Here is a 15193-nt window from a genome sequence, read left to right as displayed (position 1 = left end):
CTTATCTACCTCCAAACCCACTCAACTAAACAACAATTAATTCACCCTTAAATCCCCTCAAATCCATCCACTCGCTCTTCCTCAATTCCTCTACTCCAAGTGAATACACCCTAAGAGAGAAAACTCAAATTGTAATATCATTTCAGTGAAATCCTTTTTGTTATAAATATAAATAAAAGTTTATTAACTTTTCAAGTCAACTGTATCACATTTATGTGTAGTTCCCTTTTGTTTTTTCTTCACCTTCCAATCACAAGGTATCACATTGTTGTGAAAAAATTGTCAAAAAAAAAGTTGTTAAAAAGACATTTTTCTTTTGTAAAACAGAAATGAAGAATTTAACCAATGCTGTGTCATGGTGAACTTGGTTACGTGATTAGTCTAACCTACTGAAGGCCTCTTGTATGAGTCCACATAATTTGATCTATCACTCTGAGGATGACATGATAAAAAAACACAATGTTGATCTTTTTCTTCACGGAGATCATTGTTCACTTCACACATAATTGATCTCAAATGTTACAAGTTACTTGTTCATGAAGCAGTTTCTCTGATAAATAAAAACTTGTTCATGGAGCAGGATCAAGGATGAAAAAAAGTGTCTCAGAAAGAAGTATAGCTACACTCTTGCAAGGTGTCACTGATGGTGGTATCAGTGTCACTGTTACTGGAGCCTTTCCCATTGCATTGTATGAAAGGAGCACTTGCTGGAACTGACATGGAAAGATTTGTACTTGGAATTGCAGAACCCTCTTTCTGCACGTCGGTTGTGGCTTGAGAGTTCGGCAACCGTGCAATGGTAACGGCAGAACAAGTAGTTGTGGTGGTTTTAGCTGCTGCTGCTATTTCATGGTTTGCAAAACGCTTTTTAGCACCTCTGTGCATGTGTGTGGCACAGTACTTCTGACCAGGAAGAACAGCACTCTTGCATTGCCACTTCTTGCCGTCCGTTCTCCGACACCTGTCTGGTGCAGATTCTATGTTGGTTTTGTCAATCAGGTGAGATGGGTTGTTACCAAAAACTGAAAATGGCAGCCAAAAAAAACCAACAATGTTCTATCAGTTTTCACATGAAAGGTTTGTCCTTGTATGTTACGAATATAACATTAACACATTAAAGATGCACAACATTGTATTTCTGTTGTTTTTCAGAGATGTAATTCCTGAAGTAGTTCAGCGAATACGTCAGGAAATTGCTGAATTTTAATATGGATAAGGAGGAAGTTACAAAATGATTATTATGAGAAATAAGAACAATATATAGATCGTTAAATCATATTTGAATGTTTGAGATGAAAGGATAAATACACATAGTAGCCATAAATGTTAAAGCTTGACAAGATCTATATTTATAATTCTCACATTCTTATAATAGAACTGTTCTAGTAATTCATATCCCTTGGATAGGGATTGGAAGGAGTAACGATTTTCCACCACAGTCAAGGCTTTTAGCAGGGGCAAACTAACTTTTCTTTTCTTGCATCAATTTAATATGGGTTAAATATGTGTTACACGACTTCCATAGAGTGAAGGAACGAAATTTAATTTAAGGACGAAAAACACTTTTTTATAATAGTTTGAGGACGAAAAACATTTTTTTATAATAACTTAAGAACAAAAAACAATTTTTTATAATAGTTTGAAGATGAAAAACATATTTCACTCATTTAATAATATATGTGAATGTCATTCACATGCTGTTAACATTCATGCTGCTATTGTAACTTCTGACAGTAAACAGTACTTGCCCTTATTCTTAAAATGGAATGCTGATATCTACAAATCTGTTAATGAATCTTTTTCATAGAGTGAAGGAACGAAATTTAGTTTAAGGACGAAAAACATCTTTTTATAATATTCTGAGAAAAAACAATTTTTTTATAATAGTTTAAGAATGAAAAACAATTTTTTATAATAGTTTGAGAACAAAAAACATATTTAATTCATTTAATAATAAATGTGAATGCAATCATTCACATGCTGTTTACATTCATGCTGCTATTGTAACTTCTGACAGTAAACAGTACTCGCCCTTATTCTTAAAATGGAATGCTGATATCTACAAATCTGTTAATCTTTTGCATATCAATAACTAATGTCTCGTTTACATCTTTTCCCAACAAGAGATTCAAACTAGAGGAGTCAGCTTCTTTGGATTTGTATCTTAACATGATGAACACCAATATTCTCAATAAAATGCCACAACGGCACGCAAAAATAAGTGCATTTTGTGGAACACACCTAATTCTAAACAAAAAAAGGACCTCTATCTATGAGGGTGTCTTATGTGCATGTAAAGTTAGAAGTAAGTTTTGGAGAAGTCCATCTAGATTCTTGACTAATTGAACACACAATTATTAGTACACTTATCGATTATGTCAACAACATGAGATTCTGAAATTTGAATCAGGCCCCACAGAAAAAGCATTACAGTAAAGAGGACAGAACATACTTGATATGATGCTATATTGCTATTGATTCTGTTTTGTGATAGTAGGGATTGGTAGGACCATGGGAGAGAGACTATTAAGAAACATTTGAGGTACATGAGGCCTAATGATCAAGTGAAACATGACATGACAGAGTCATGTCACTGACCCCACTCCATGCAACATGTTTGATTGGCTTAGAGTTTGTTGTTCTGCAGAGTGGGGATGTGTCTGTTATCCTATAGTCCTACAAAATATAGTGAAAAACACAAATTATTGCAACCAACTACATCAAAATTACCTTGAAGAACACTTGTTGGGGAGAAGCTTATTCCAGTAGAGATGTTATTAGAATCACCAACAATGCTTCCTTTCCCATCACTTCTATTGCCTGTGTTGTTACTGACACAACTCTTGGACTGGTTATCTTTCTTGCACATCTTTAGGCAACTTTTGTCATCCGAAGCAACAGATGCCACACTGCCGAGTGTTACTGCCGCCTTAGGAGCACTGGCAGAGGCAAGGCCGGAGCCAGGGGATGCCGCAAAGGTGGAAGAAAACACCATGAAGGACCTGTTCATAGAAGAGCAATTGTCAATGCTGAGGCTCCTTGATGGAGTACTGGAAGGTGTGTCACTAGGTTGCATGGCCATGATAAGGTTTGGATTTGAAATTTCAAATAGTGTCTCTGAAGCTGATTTGGTAGGTGACTTGCTACAAGGTTTTGGTGCCAAAGGAGAGTTAACTTGAGATGTTTCCACAGGCTTTCTTGAACGATTTCGACCTCTATGCATGTGCCTTTCACAGTACTTTTGACCAGGCACTACACTCTTACTGCATCTCCATTTCTTTCCATCTGTTCTTCTACACCTATGAGGTTCTGGAACCATCCTACTCCCTTGATCAAAACCAAGGAAACTGTATTCTGTAACCAAAACCAATGCACAAAACATACAAAACAAACTCATCATTACCTTACAAGTACATGAACAAACATACCCAAAAAGCATAAAAAGTTTTGAAACTAAGCCTACCTTTGAACATATAAAAATCCCAATGGATTCCTATACTAAGTAAATCCACTACCAAGAGCATTTTGTCTAAATCTTGGCACCAAACAAAAAAAAAAAAAAGCCAACAATTAACTCCAAAGAAACAGGGAGTCTCTGTATAGTAATTCATTCCAAAATCAGAATGTGATTCATCCTATAATAAACACAACACCACATGATAGTTTTTTTAAAGGATACAACTTTATTATAAATATGTAATATACAGAGAAGGTATGATCACTTGATCAAAGGCTATTTATTACAAACCTGACATGTTGCTTGGGAATTGGACACGGTGATGAGGAGGAGGAAGTTTATAAGCTAAGTGGTTGAAGATGAAAACCTGGTGGTGAAGCTCACGCCTCTGAGCTTCAGTGATCACATGGTTTATTTCTGGTGGCGCAGAATGAGAAGCATCAACCCCAAGATGAAGTTCAACACTGTTGAAAGAGTTCTCTTTCTCTTCCTTGACCATAACTGTATCTCCCGATGATTTAATAAACTAATACATCCGACTCATTTTGATCTTGTTGGTCTCCATTTCAGACCCAGTTTTCTAGAAAAAAAAACAATAATAAAATCCCTCTCCAATATTTCCATGGGGACCCATTCCTCTCAATAGTTATCATTCTTCATCCCATCCAACACAGATGGAGGGTACCGGCACTCAATCATGTAGAACCCACAACATTCTTTCATCAAACTTTCAAACTCAATCAAAATTTTCTTCCCTACTGTAAGACCTCGGAAATAATAGCAACAAAATCAAATCCAATTATAGACCCTATGACAACGAAATTTATTTTCTGAATCTTCATCCCTGCGTCATTTGGAGCGTCTAACCATCCAATTCTCTTCACTTATTTTCCATTCCTTAATTCCAATTCAACAAAAAGCAGAACTTCTTCTTCACTTTCTCTATAGTTTTATCATCAATAGATTCACCTTTAGAACAAAAAAGTTTAGTCTCTATATTGCATATAGTTTACCTTCAACTTTCATCTTCATTGACTCCATTTCCTTCATTTTTCACCTGCACAAAATTACCCACACAGAAATAAATTTCATAACCCCAAAACCACTATTCATCACAGCTTCACATCTCTCCCATGAACATATAGACCCCCTCTATTCAACTTTATTTGTGATTTTTAATTCAACACCAACATAAACACTCTCAACCCCAAACATAATCATATATTAATCAACCAGAAACCCAATAGAATCGTATAATTGAAATAGAGAAGAACAACTTTTGTTTAGAAATTGGAACCAATAGGAAAGAAAAGTAGCAGTTGCACACGGTGGCCACCAGCAGCGGTGAAGTCAACTTCAGTCCTAGCAGAAACCTGACTAGCAACGCAGAGGCGATTTTCTACCAGCCCTAAAGATGACGAAGGTCCTGGTCACCGTGACTGTGGGTTTTAGCATAAATGAGAACCTTGGTTTCCGGAGATAAGAACAACTAGGAGCAATAGGTCTGAAATGGAGAGGAGGAAGAAGAATCTGAAGTTGTGATTTGAGGATGAAGAAGGAAGCCTCTTGATTCTCAAGAGGACGTGTCGCCAGCTATGTCCACTGTTGCCGCGAAGTATCAACGGCGGCGAGGAGAAAGAAGGGGCAAGGCCATGGTTGGGCGAGGAAGGAGAAACGGTGAAGTAGAGGATGCAGTGATGCTGTGATGAAAATGAAATGGGAAAGAAAACCTCTTTCAAGCATGGAGAAGAAGTTAAGGAAAAAGTTTTCCTTTTTGTACGTGATAAAGTTGGATGACATATTTGCCCTTGTACTCTAGTTTCATTTCAACTAGTTTTCTACCTATTCACATTGAAATTGATCAGAAACACTGAGTAGCTTACGTACAAGGAGCATTCTTAACTACATAATTTCAGGTTTCAGGTTGGGAGTGACAGTTAGTTCGGGGAGAAAAACTATTAAGAAAGTAAGAAAAACTTATTAAATTTGTTTCATGTGATTTGATTAAGATTAAATTAGATATTAATTGTTTTATGAATGGTAATATATGTATTTGTTTGTGATCTTTTTAACTCAAATGTTATTTACGATGAGAATGTAAATTATGTAAATGAAATTCAATCATGTATATGTAATAAATGTTGTGATTGATATAAGTTATGAGAACAAATTTTTATAAGTTTTTTCGTGATCTGAGGAGAATGAATGACATAAAAATTATATTAATTTGTTCATTTTTGTGCAGAAATATCATTAATGGAACAAGTTATATAAAGTAGAAGTGGGGAGAGTGTAATTATCATGATTTTATTGAACTTTTATACTTATGCATAAAATGAGATTTAGACTGTGAGAATTAAATGAGGTTCCATAGCTTGTCCAATGGCGATCTTCTTCCGTGGTCCACCTCCTACCCCTGAAAAAAAAGACACAAACTTGAGAACAAAAGTAAGAAAAAGAAAACAAAAAAGAAGAATAAAAAAAGGTGACAATGAAGAACATGTGATGATGGGGAAAAGTAAAGAGAGTGGAAGAGAAACCAGAAGTGTTGTGTGAAGAGGGAACAATCCTAAAAGGCTTAGCTTCCATTGTCACATTCACATGAGGTCTTTTTTCTCCTTTTTCTTTAGAGGGTCTGTCTCTGATAGTGATGATCAAGAGGGAAAAAAAGCTTCTTTTTTTTCTTACTTTTTCAGTGTGAATTAGAAAATGTTAAAAAAGGATTTGGAAAGGGTAACTTGGGCAGGGAAGAACTTCTGCACTTGGCTCCATTTACTTCAATTGTAAGTGGGAAGAAAGAGAGCAGAGAGAGAAAAAGATGTGTCAGAAGTTTCTGACAAACACCTGTTGCAAGACTTTGCAGCAGTCACTTTCACACAAACAAAATAATCCTTACGTTATGACATACTGTTCAACGTTGTTGGGCTCGTGAACACTTATTTTTTCAGATGTGTTATTATTTCATAACCCTATGTTATGTATCATTAACCAAAAACAAAATTAACAATTGATGTTAAAAAATAGAGTTTAAATCTAAAACAAACTTCTTTTAAAACATAGACATATTCTGAGTATGAGTATGATTAGATGATTTGTTAATATAAACTTTAATATTATATAAAGAAATTAATATAGGTTTAATTCATTTCTTCGAAATTAGTTTTTAAGAAAAAAATTATTTTTATTTATATATGTAGAACCCTGGAAAATTAATCATGATAAACACCTTGTCAAATCAATATTTATGAAGGGAAAACCCCTCTGCAGTGTATTAATAACGCACATGCACTCCCTCTGTCACAATGCCAAGTGTCACCGAAATAGAATGGGAATCAGTAATGGGGATACAGGTGTCGGCAGGGGAGACGCACGATCGTGCGGATGTGGGAAGGAACAAAATGAACTTTTCTGGAAAACTCTTCCTCTCCCTTCTGCATGCTTCATCTTCTTCCCAGAGTTTCTGCTTTCAAATTCTCTGCCCTCTCTCTAAACCGTCTTCATCTTCTCTCTAAGATAACTCACCATCATCCCCTCCGATCCCATTTCAGATACCGTAGAAACGTTCCCTGCACTGTGAGCATCGCGCTGAACCGAACAAAACCGAGATCTGAACTGGTAAGTTCTCGTCTCTGCATCTCGTCTATTTAGTTCATGCGAACCAAAATTCTGGTTGCATGTGTGGGTTAGAGGTCTGATCTGTTTATGATTTTGGTGTATTAGTTAAGTGGAAGTTGTTGAGTGAAATTCTGGATAGAAAGCCGTGAGAGCACGAGAGAAACCTTAAGCATTTGGAAGTGCACTACTGAACCAGGTAAGGGAAGCTTTAGTAATTTAATTTAATACTTGTTTGATGTGTATGAAAGCAATGAAGTGTACTGGATGTCTGAAATGCATGAAATATTTGATGTTTAAGTATGCATGAACGAGCATGGTTGCACTGGATGTATATGATGAATATTGTTTGAACTGTATGCTGAGAATGAAACGTATGATTTGGAATATGATTAAATTTCTGTATGGTTTGGGATGATAATATGAATTTTGTAATGTATGAGATTTATGGTGGAGAGAAATTATAAGTTATGAATCGTATGAAAACTGTAAAGTTATTGTAAAATGAAAAATCTGGAAAATACCATATTCTCTGCTTGATAATGTACGCTCGTCATCGAACGGTCTTATACCGTTCGGTTTCCCTTGAAAAGGACTTAGAATAAGAATTCTTTCATTCGGAAAGGATCCTGATGAAGAGCGAGCGTCCTTTGAGTGAAGGGTTAGGTTTGAGCGTTCGGCTCAGCCTAGCGTGTCCAACGATTGAAATAAATTGAAGTGTATTTAGTAACGCTCGGTTTTATATTCCAGCGTTCGTCATAGGTAGCGCTTAGTCTTATACTGAGCGTTCGTCCAAATGAGCTCTCGGTCTTAGATTGAGCGTTCGTCCTAGTTAGCGTTCGGTCTAATACCGAACGTTCGTTCTAAATGAGTGTTCGTTCTATTTAGTGCTCGGTCATTTACCTAGCGTTCGTCCAAAGCAGTGTTCGGTTTTATAACTGAACGCTCGTCCTTATCATTGAATTCTGAGCGAACGTAACTGGCGTTCGTTCAAATTATTAATTGACGTTCGGTCATTGACTGGAAGTGTTGTCTTCTGAATTGGTCATACTCTGATTATTTATCTAAGTTATTTTGTAAAATATTTATCCTTTTGATTCAACCTAAAGTCCTTGTACTCAAATTTTTCTAAGTATGATTCAGATCTTTTAAAATCAGTTCATTCAAATTATTTAAGTGTCGAACGTTCGTCAGTGGATAATGGTTCGTTTCTTTTGTTCAGAAACGAGGATGCAGTGTACTGTAATACTTTCGTCCTTATTTATTAAAGGAGGAACGTTCGTTAATTTATGAGAGTGGAACACAGAATGAAAATGTGAATAAGAGAAATGGTTAATGTGGGTAAATGTTATTTTGAGTGAATCTTTGTAAGTGGATTTTGAACGAGCGTTCCAAGGAGGAATGTCTCCATGATGTGAATATGAGAAGTTATGTAGTATGACCATGGTAAAGCTGCTGATGGCTGTTCATCCTGATATTCCGTGAGTGCTCATCCTCATGTAGAGGGGAGTAGGTCATGTGTGGGAATGGCAGGAGGCCCTAGTCCTACTGAGTACTTTGGACTGATAGGGTTAACCTCGGGTGGCAGCTGTTGAGTGTTTCCCAGTTACCACACCACCCGGGTGCAAGAACGCCTGTAGATACATGGCTTCATACAGTCCGGACAGTCGTTAATTATGAGAGTTTGAATGAGTTATTATATGTTTGGATATATGCCTATTGCTGTATGAACTGTATGATTGATTGTGTATGTTAAAATATGTTGATTGTATGAATTAAATTACCTAAGCTTACCCTTGCAAATTCCTTGTGTTGTCTACTGGTTATGTACGTCCGTCTTGTCAATGCAATGATCATCCGTTGTGGATGTGAGCAGATGGAGAGGTGCCACTTGATGAGATGCTAGAAGAAGAAAATTTGGAGGACGTCAACCTGGTAGAAGTTGAAGTTAAAGCTGAGCAGTAGAGCGCTCGTCCAGTTGTAGCTATTAGTGTTTTTTTGTATTTTGGGACGTTCGGCTTATTAGTTTTGGAGAGCCGTTCGTCCAGAACTTGGAATTGTGTATAGATTTTGATTTCCCGTATATTTTGTACGTTCGGCTTTTAATTAGCTGATTTTAGTTAAGACTGCACTGTTTAACTCTGTAAATGTGATTAGTTCTAATTAATGGTAATTACTATTTATTGGGATGTTACATTTATTGGTATCAGAGCAGTTTTGTTCTTTTAAGGACACTGTAGGGTTATGAGTGCACTGTGTCTTTGCTGTGTGCTTATTGCATGTTTAACGAGTTATTATTGTTTTAACTCTTGGACATAACTAACGCTCGTTTGTTTTTCTCTGCATCCAGAGAACAAATGGCACCTAGGCTACCTCCTCCTCCTCAACCGAACGAGTCTGATACGTCCAGCAGCACTAGGTTGTTGGAAACCGTGGTTGAAAGGCTGCATCAACAGAACACAACGTTACTGGAGCAGAACGCCACGTTGATGCAGCAAAACCAGGCTGCTATGCAAGGATTGGAGGCTTCGCGTGTAAATTCTGAAAACACGCAAAGACAATTGATGGAGATTCTTGCTGCCACCAGAGGTACACCTGGAGCATCCTCTTCAAACGCTGCTCAACCTACTGCCGAGTGGAGTTTGGAGAGCTTCCTGCAGCATCACCCAGCTAAGTTCAGTGGAAAGTGCCTCCCTGATGAGGCTGATCAGTGGCTGGGAGATATTGAGAGAATTTTCAACGCCAAACGCTGCCCAGATGTGAACAGGTTGGCGTACGCTGAGTATTTGTTGACTGGTGAAGCGAACCACTGGTGGGCGAGCGTGAAAGCTCTCTTGACAGACGCTCAAACTCCTATTACTTGGGAAGCGTTTAGGAGTAAATTGTACGAAGAATATTTTCCTGATAGCGTTCGGTTTGCAAAAGAGGTGGAGTTTCTTCAACTGGTCCAACGCGGGATGTCTATTTCTGAGTATACGAACAAGTTCAAACACTTGGTTCGTTTCAACACGATGGCCACAAACGAAGAATGGCAGTGCCGTAAGTTTGAAAACGGACTGCGGAGTGACTTGAAGGTTTTGATCTCCAGCTTGTGTATACGGACGTTTCCTGCCATGGTTGAAAGGGCCAAGGTTTTGGAGAAAAATATGGCAGAAGTTGAACGACACAAGAAGCAACAACAAGTGAGTAGAGGACCCATAGTGTCCAGGGGAGGTTCTGTTCAGAGAAGGTCCCCATACGTTCGTCCAACTCAGTCCCCTGGCGGATCACAAGCCTTGGTCACTGTCGGCCAATCTGGACAGCCAAGGAGCTTAACTTGTTATCAGTGTGGAGGACCGCACTATCGGTGGGCTTGTCCACAATTATCAGGGGGAAAATATTGTACTCGTTGCAGGCAGAATGGGCACTTGGAGAACGAGTGCAATATGGGAGGACGTGCGGCAATGAGGCCGCCGAACGCTGGAAGAGCCCAACAAGGGAGAGGTGGACGTGCGCAAGCAACAGGAAGAGTTTATGCTATTACGGGTGTTGAAGCTGCTCGTTCAGGTACACTCATCACCAGCATTTGCTTATTGTTTGGAAAGCCGTGTGGTGTGTTGTATGATTCGGGGGCAACTCATTCCTTCATCTCGAAGGCGTGCGTTGAGAAACTGGGGCTAGTGGAGAGTGAATTACAGTTCGACTTGGTGGTGTCAACCCCAGCGGCTGGTGGGATCAAGACGTCTACAGTTTGTGTAAGATGTCCTATAGAAGTTGAGGGGCGTAGATATAAGGTCAACCTCATTTGTTTACCCCTTCAAGACTTAGAGGTGATTTTGGGGATGGATTGGTTGGCTACCAATCGAATTCTCATTGATTGTGGGAAGAAGGAGTTGGTCTTTCCGGATGGAGAAGAGGAGGAGTTAACAGTTACGCTCGGTCAGTGGAAGGAAGACATCATGGAAGGAGCGAGCTGTTTCCTGATAATGACGTATGAAGACAACGAAGTAGAGCGTTCGTCCAATGTTGAGAGCAGTGGAGGACGAACGGTAGTAGATGAATTCCCGGACGTCTTTCCGGATGAAGTCCCTGGTCTACCTCCCGTTCGCGAGGTTGAGTTCACGATCGACCTGGTGACAACTGCTGCACCCATCTCTGTTCAGCCTTATAGAATGGCACCAGCCGAGTTGGTCGAGCTTAAGAAGCAAATTGAGGAGTTGCTGGATAAGAGGTTCATCAGGCCGAGTGCTTCACCATGGGGAGCGCCTGTGTTGCTGGTTAAGAAGAAGGATGGTAGCTCTCGGCTCTGCATTGATTATAGGCAACTTAATAAGCTGACCATCAAGAACAAGTATCCACTGCCGAGGATAGATGATCTACTGGATCAGTTGCAAGGTGCGTGCGTGTTTTCAAAGATTGATCTACGTTCGGGCTATCATCAAATTAGAGTGAAGGAGGGAGACATTCATAAGACTGCATTTCGGTCTCGTTATGGACATTATGAGTACGTGGTGATGCCCTTTGGAGTGACGAACGCACCTGCAATCTTTATGGATTACATGAACCGGATCTTCAGACCGTACCTGGACAAATTTGTAGTAGTGTTCATTGATGACATCCTCATTTACTCCAAGAGCTTTGACGAACATGAAGACCACTTGAGGATCGTCTTGAGCGTGTTGAGGGAGAAGGAATTGTATGCCAAGAGGTCGAAGTGTGAATTTTGGATGAAGGAGATCCAGTTCTTGGGGCACGTTGTTTCTGCTGGTGGTATTGCAGTGGATCCAGCCAAGGTGAAAGCAGTCCTGGATTGGGAGAGCCCACGTTCGGTCACGGAGGTTAGAAGCTTTGTGGGGCTCGCGGGCTACTACAGGCGGTTCATTGAGGGATTTTCTAAGATAGTAGCCCCTCTGACTTATCTCACCAGGAAGGACCAACCGTTCGCTTGGACGGATCGTTGTGAGGAGAGCTTCCAAGAATTGAAGAGGAAATTAACGAGCGCTCCTGTGTTGGTCATTCCAGACACGGCCAAACCTTTTGAAGTATATTGTGATGCTTCGTATCAAGGTTTGGGCTGTGTACTGATGCAGGAAAGAAGGGCAGTGGCGTACGCTTCTAGACAGTTGAAAATCCATGAGAAGAATTATCCCACACACGACTTGGAGCTGGCAGCAGTCGTGTTTGCATTAAAGATATGGAGGCATTACCTTTATGGAGCAACGTTTCAGGTTTTTAGTGATCACAAGAGTCTCAAGTACCTCTTTGATCAAAAGGAGTTGAATATGAGGCAAAGGAGGTGGCTTGAATTCTTGAAAGATTATGAGTTCGAGCTGTTGTATCATCCTGGAAAAGCTAACGTAGTGGCGGATGCTTTGAGTAGGAAGACAGTCAGGGTCTCGGCAATGATGGTAAAAGAGTTGAGCTTGGTGGAAAGCTTTAGAGATCTAAGGTTACAGTTCGACTTAGGAACGAACGTTATTAGATGCTGTAACCTTAGACTTTCTAGTGATGTGTTTGATCGGATCAGATTGAAGCAGCGTGAGGATGAAGAATTAGTAAAGATATTAGGGACGCTCGGCACAGACCAGGCTAAGGAGTTTAGTACTGGGACGGACGGTCTACTGCGCTATATGGGTAGAACGTGCGTTCCAAACGATGGTGAGCTGAAGAGGGTTATAATGGAGGAGGGACATCACAGCCGTCTTAGCATGCATCCGGGCATGACTAAGATGTATCAAGACCTCCGTTTGTCTTTTTGGTGGCCTGGAATGAAGAGTGACATTGCACGTTTTGTAGCGTCTTGTTTAACTTGTCAACGTGCAAAGGCCGAACACCAAAGACCAGGTGGATTGCTGCAGCCATTGGAGATTCCAGAATGGAAGTGGGATAGCATTTCCATGGATTTCGTGACCCATCTGCCACGCACGGTCAGAAACCATGATTCAGTTTGGGTGATTGTGGATAGATTGACAAAAAGCGCCCACTTCCTGGCCGTTAACTTGAAAATGTCCATGACAAACTTGGCCAAATTATACGTTAAGGAGATCGTTCGCTTGCATGGAGTCCCTTCGAGCATCATTTCAGACCGAGACACGAGATTCACATCTCGTTTTTGGCAATCGTTGCAAGGAGAATTGGGAAGCAAACTGCAAATGAGTTCTGCCTATCACCCTCAGACGGACGGCCAATCTGAGCGAACCATCCAGACGCTCGAGGATTTATTGAGGACGTGCGTCATTGATCATATGGGAGTATGGGATGAAGTTCTGCCGCTCGTTGAATTCACGTATAACAATAGTTTTCAGGCAAGCATAGGGATGACACCGTTTGAAGCTCTTTATGGAAGGAAATGTCGAACTCCATTGTGTTGGTTCCAAGAAGGCGAGAGTGTGTTAACCGGACCTGAATTAATCCAGCAAACAACCGAGAAGGTGAAACTGATCCAGGAACGATTGAAGACGTCTCAAAGCAGACAAAAATCTTATGCTGATAAGAGAAGAAGACCCTTAGAGTTCGCTGCTGGTGATCACGTATTTCTCAGGCTGAATCCAATCACTGGAGTGGGAAGAGTCCTTCGCCCAAAGAAGCTTTCACCCAAGTTTGTAGGACCTTATCAAATTCTGAAGAAGATTGGATCAGTGACGTATGAATTAGCCCTACCACCTCAACTGTCCAACCTCCATCCAGTCTTTCACGTTTCTCAGCTCCGGAAGTATGTAGCTGATCCATCACACGTACTGGAGTTGGAAGACGTCCAACTTCGTCCAGACCGAACGCTGGAAATGCAACCAGTCTGCATTGAAGACAACCGCACTAGACTCTACAAAAGAAAGGACGTTCGTCTTGTAAAAGTGGTTTGGGACGCAAAGACTGGTGATTCAACGTGGGAGGTTGAAGAGGCTGTGAAGAAATTGTACCCGCACCTATTTCCTGGTAAGCTTTAGAATTTTCGAGGACGAAAATTTTTGTAGTTAGGGAGAATGTAGAACCCTGGAAAATTAATCATGATAAACACCTTGTCAAATCAATATTTATGAAGGGAAAACCCCTCTGCAGTGCATTAATAACGCACATGCACTCCCTCTGTCACAATGCCAAGTGTCACCGAAATAGAATGGGAATCAGTAATGGGGATACAGGTGTCGGCAGGGGAGACGCACGATCGTGCGGATGTGGGAAGGAACAAAATGAACTTTTCTGGAAAACTCTTCCTCTCCCTTCTGCATGCTTCATCTTCTTCCCAGAGTTTCTGCTTTCAAATTCTCTGCCCTCTCTCTAAACCGTCTTCATCTTCTCTCTAAGATAACTCACCATCATCCCCTCCGATCCCATTTCAGATACCGTAGAAACGTTCCCTGCACTGTGAGCATCGCGCTGAACCGAACAAAACCGAGATCTGAACTGGTAAGTTCTCGTCTCTGCATCTCGTCTATTTAGTTCATGCGAACCAAAATTCTGGTTGCATGTGTGGGTTAGAGGTCTGATCTGTTTATGATTTTGGTGTATTAGTTAAGTGGAAGTTGTTGAGTGAAATTCTGGATAGAAAGCCGTGAGAGCACGAGAGAAACCTTAAGCATTTGGAAGTGCACTACTGAACCAGGTAAGGGAAGCTTTAGTAATTTAATTTAATACTTGTTTGATGTGTATGAAAGCAATGAAGTGTACTGGATGTCTGAAATGCATGAAATATTTGATGTTTAAGTATGCATGAACGAGCATGGTTGCACTGGATGTATATGATGAATATTGTTTGAACTGTATGCTGAGAATGAAACGTATGATTTGGAATATGATTAAATTTCTGTATGGTTTGGGATGATAATATGAATTTTGTAATGTATGAGATTTATGGTGGAGAGAAATTATAAGTTATGAATCGTATGAAAACTGTAAAGTTATTGTAAAATGAAAAATCTGGAAAATACCATATTCTCTGCTTGATAATGTACGCTCGTCATCGAACGGTCTTATACCGTTCGGTTTCCCTTGAAAAGGACTTAGAATAAGAATTCTTTCATTCGGAAAGGATCCTGATGAAGAGCGAGCGTCCTTTGAGTGAAGGGTTAGGTTTGAGCGTTCGGCTCAGCCTAGCGTGTCCAACGATTGAAATAAATTGAAGTGTATTTAGTAACGCTCGGTTTTATA

At 40.0% G+C, this 15193-nt stretch overlaps 3 protein-coding genes across 3 annotated transcripts; 2 read left to right on the top strand and 1 right to left on the bottom strand.

Annotated features, from left to right (window-relative positions):
- Window positions 1-439: 439 nt before the first annotated feature.
- On the bottom strand, window positions 440-5195 carry LOC148191132 (growth-regulating factor 9-like). Its single transcript, XM_088102221.1, has 4 exons — window positions 4735-5195; window positions 3749-4514; window positions 2731-3354; window positions 440-1022 (listed from the first exon to the last, which is right to left on the bottom strand). Exons 2-4 carry the CDS (start codon window positions 3954-3956, stop codon window positions 604-606), a joined length of 1251 nt encoding a protein of 416 aa, XP_087958347.1. The 5' UTR covers window positions 3957-4514; window positions 4735-5195; the 3' UTR covers window positions 440-603.
- A 4363-nt stretch (window positions 5196-9558) lies between these two features.
- Window positions 9559-10673, top strand: LOC148191131 (uncharacterized). Its single transcript, XM_088101304.1, has 3 exons — window positions 9559-9658; window positions 9827-10487; window positions 10616-10673. Exons 1-3 carry the CDS (start codon window positions 9559-9561, stop codon window positions 10671-10673), a joined length of 819 nt encoding a protein of 272 aa, XP_087957430.1.
- A 361-nt stretch (window positions 10674-11034) lies between these two features.
- LOC148191130 (uncharacterized) lies at window positions 11035-13992 on the top strand. Its single transcript, XM_088101303.1, has 4 exons — window positions 11035-11279; window positions 11828-11886; window positions 12365-12720; window positions 13354-13992. Exons 1-4 carry the CDS (start codon window positions 11035-11037, stop codon window positions 13990-13992), a joined length of 1299 nt encoding a protein of 432 aa, XP_087957429.1.
- Window positions 13993-15193: the final 1201 nt, after the last annotated feature.

Source organism: Vigna umbellata, chromosome 11 (genome assembly GCF_029865625.1).
Source record: "Vigna umbellata cultivar VRB3 chromosome 11, Vumbellata_1.0, whole genome shotgun sequence".
Classification (NCBI taxonomy): domain Eukaryota; kingdom Viridiplantae; phylum Streptophyta; class Magnoliopsida; order Fabales; family Fabaceae; genus Vigna; species Vigna umbellata.
The sequence above is the reverse complement of the archived record's forward strand: the minus strand, read 5'-3'. Positions and strand labels throughout refer to the sequence as shown.

Coding starts and splice junctions, on each gene's coding strand:
- LOC148191132 (XM_088102221.1), bottom strand. CDS start 3,956: ATGGTCAAGGAAGAGAAAGAGAACTCTTTCAACAGTGTTGAACTTCAT. Junction 3,355..3,748: donor ATTCCCAAGCAACATGTCAG/GTTTGTAATAAA, acceptor TTTTGGTTACAG/AATACAGTTTCCTTGGTTTT. Junction 1,023..2,730: donor CCCAACAAGTGTTCTTCAAG/GTAATTTTGATG, acceptor TGCCATTTTCAG/TTTTTGGTAACAACCCATCT.
- LOC148191131 (XM_088101304.1), top strand. CDS start 9,559: ATGCAGCAAAACCAGGCTGCTATGCAAGGATTGGAGGCTTCGCGTGTA. Junction 9,659..9,826: donor GATTCTTGCTGCCACCAGAG/GTACACCTGGAG, acceptor AACGCTGCCCAG/ATGTGAACAGGTTGGCGTAC. Junction 10,488..10,615: donor AATGGGCACTTGGAGAACGA/GTGCAATATGGG, acceptor CTGCTCGTTCAG/GTACACTCATCACCAGCATT.
- LOC148191130 (XM_088101303.1), top strand. CDS start 11,035: ATGACGTATGAAGACAACGAAGTAGAGCGTTCGTCCAATGTTGAGAGC. Junction 11,887..12,364: donor GCCCACGTTCGGTCACGGAG/GTTAGAAGCTTT, acceptor AATTCTTGAAAG/ATTATGAGTTCGAGCTGTTG. Junction 12,721..13,353: donor ACGATGGTGAGCTGAAGAGG/GTTATAATGGAG, acceptor AATAGTTTTCAG/GCAAGCATAGGGATGACACC.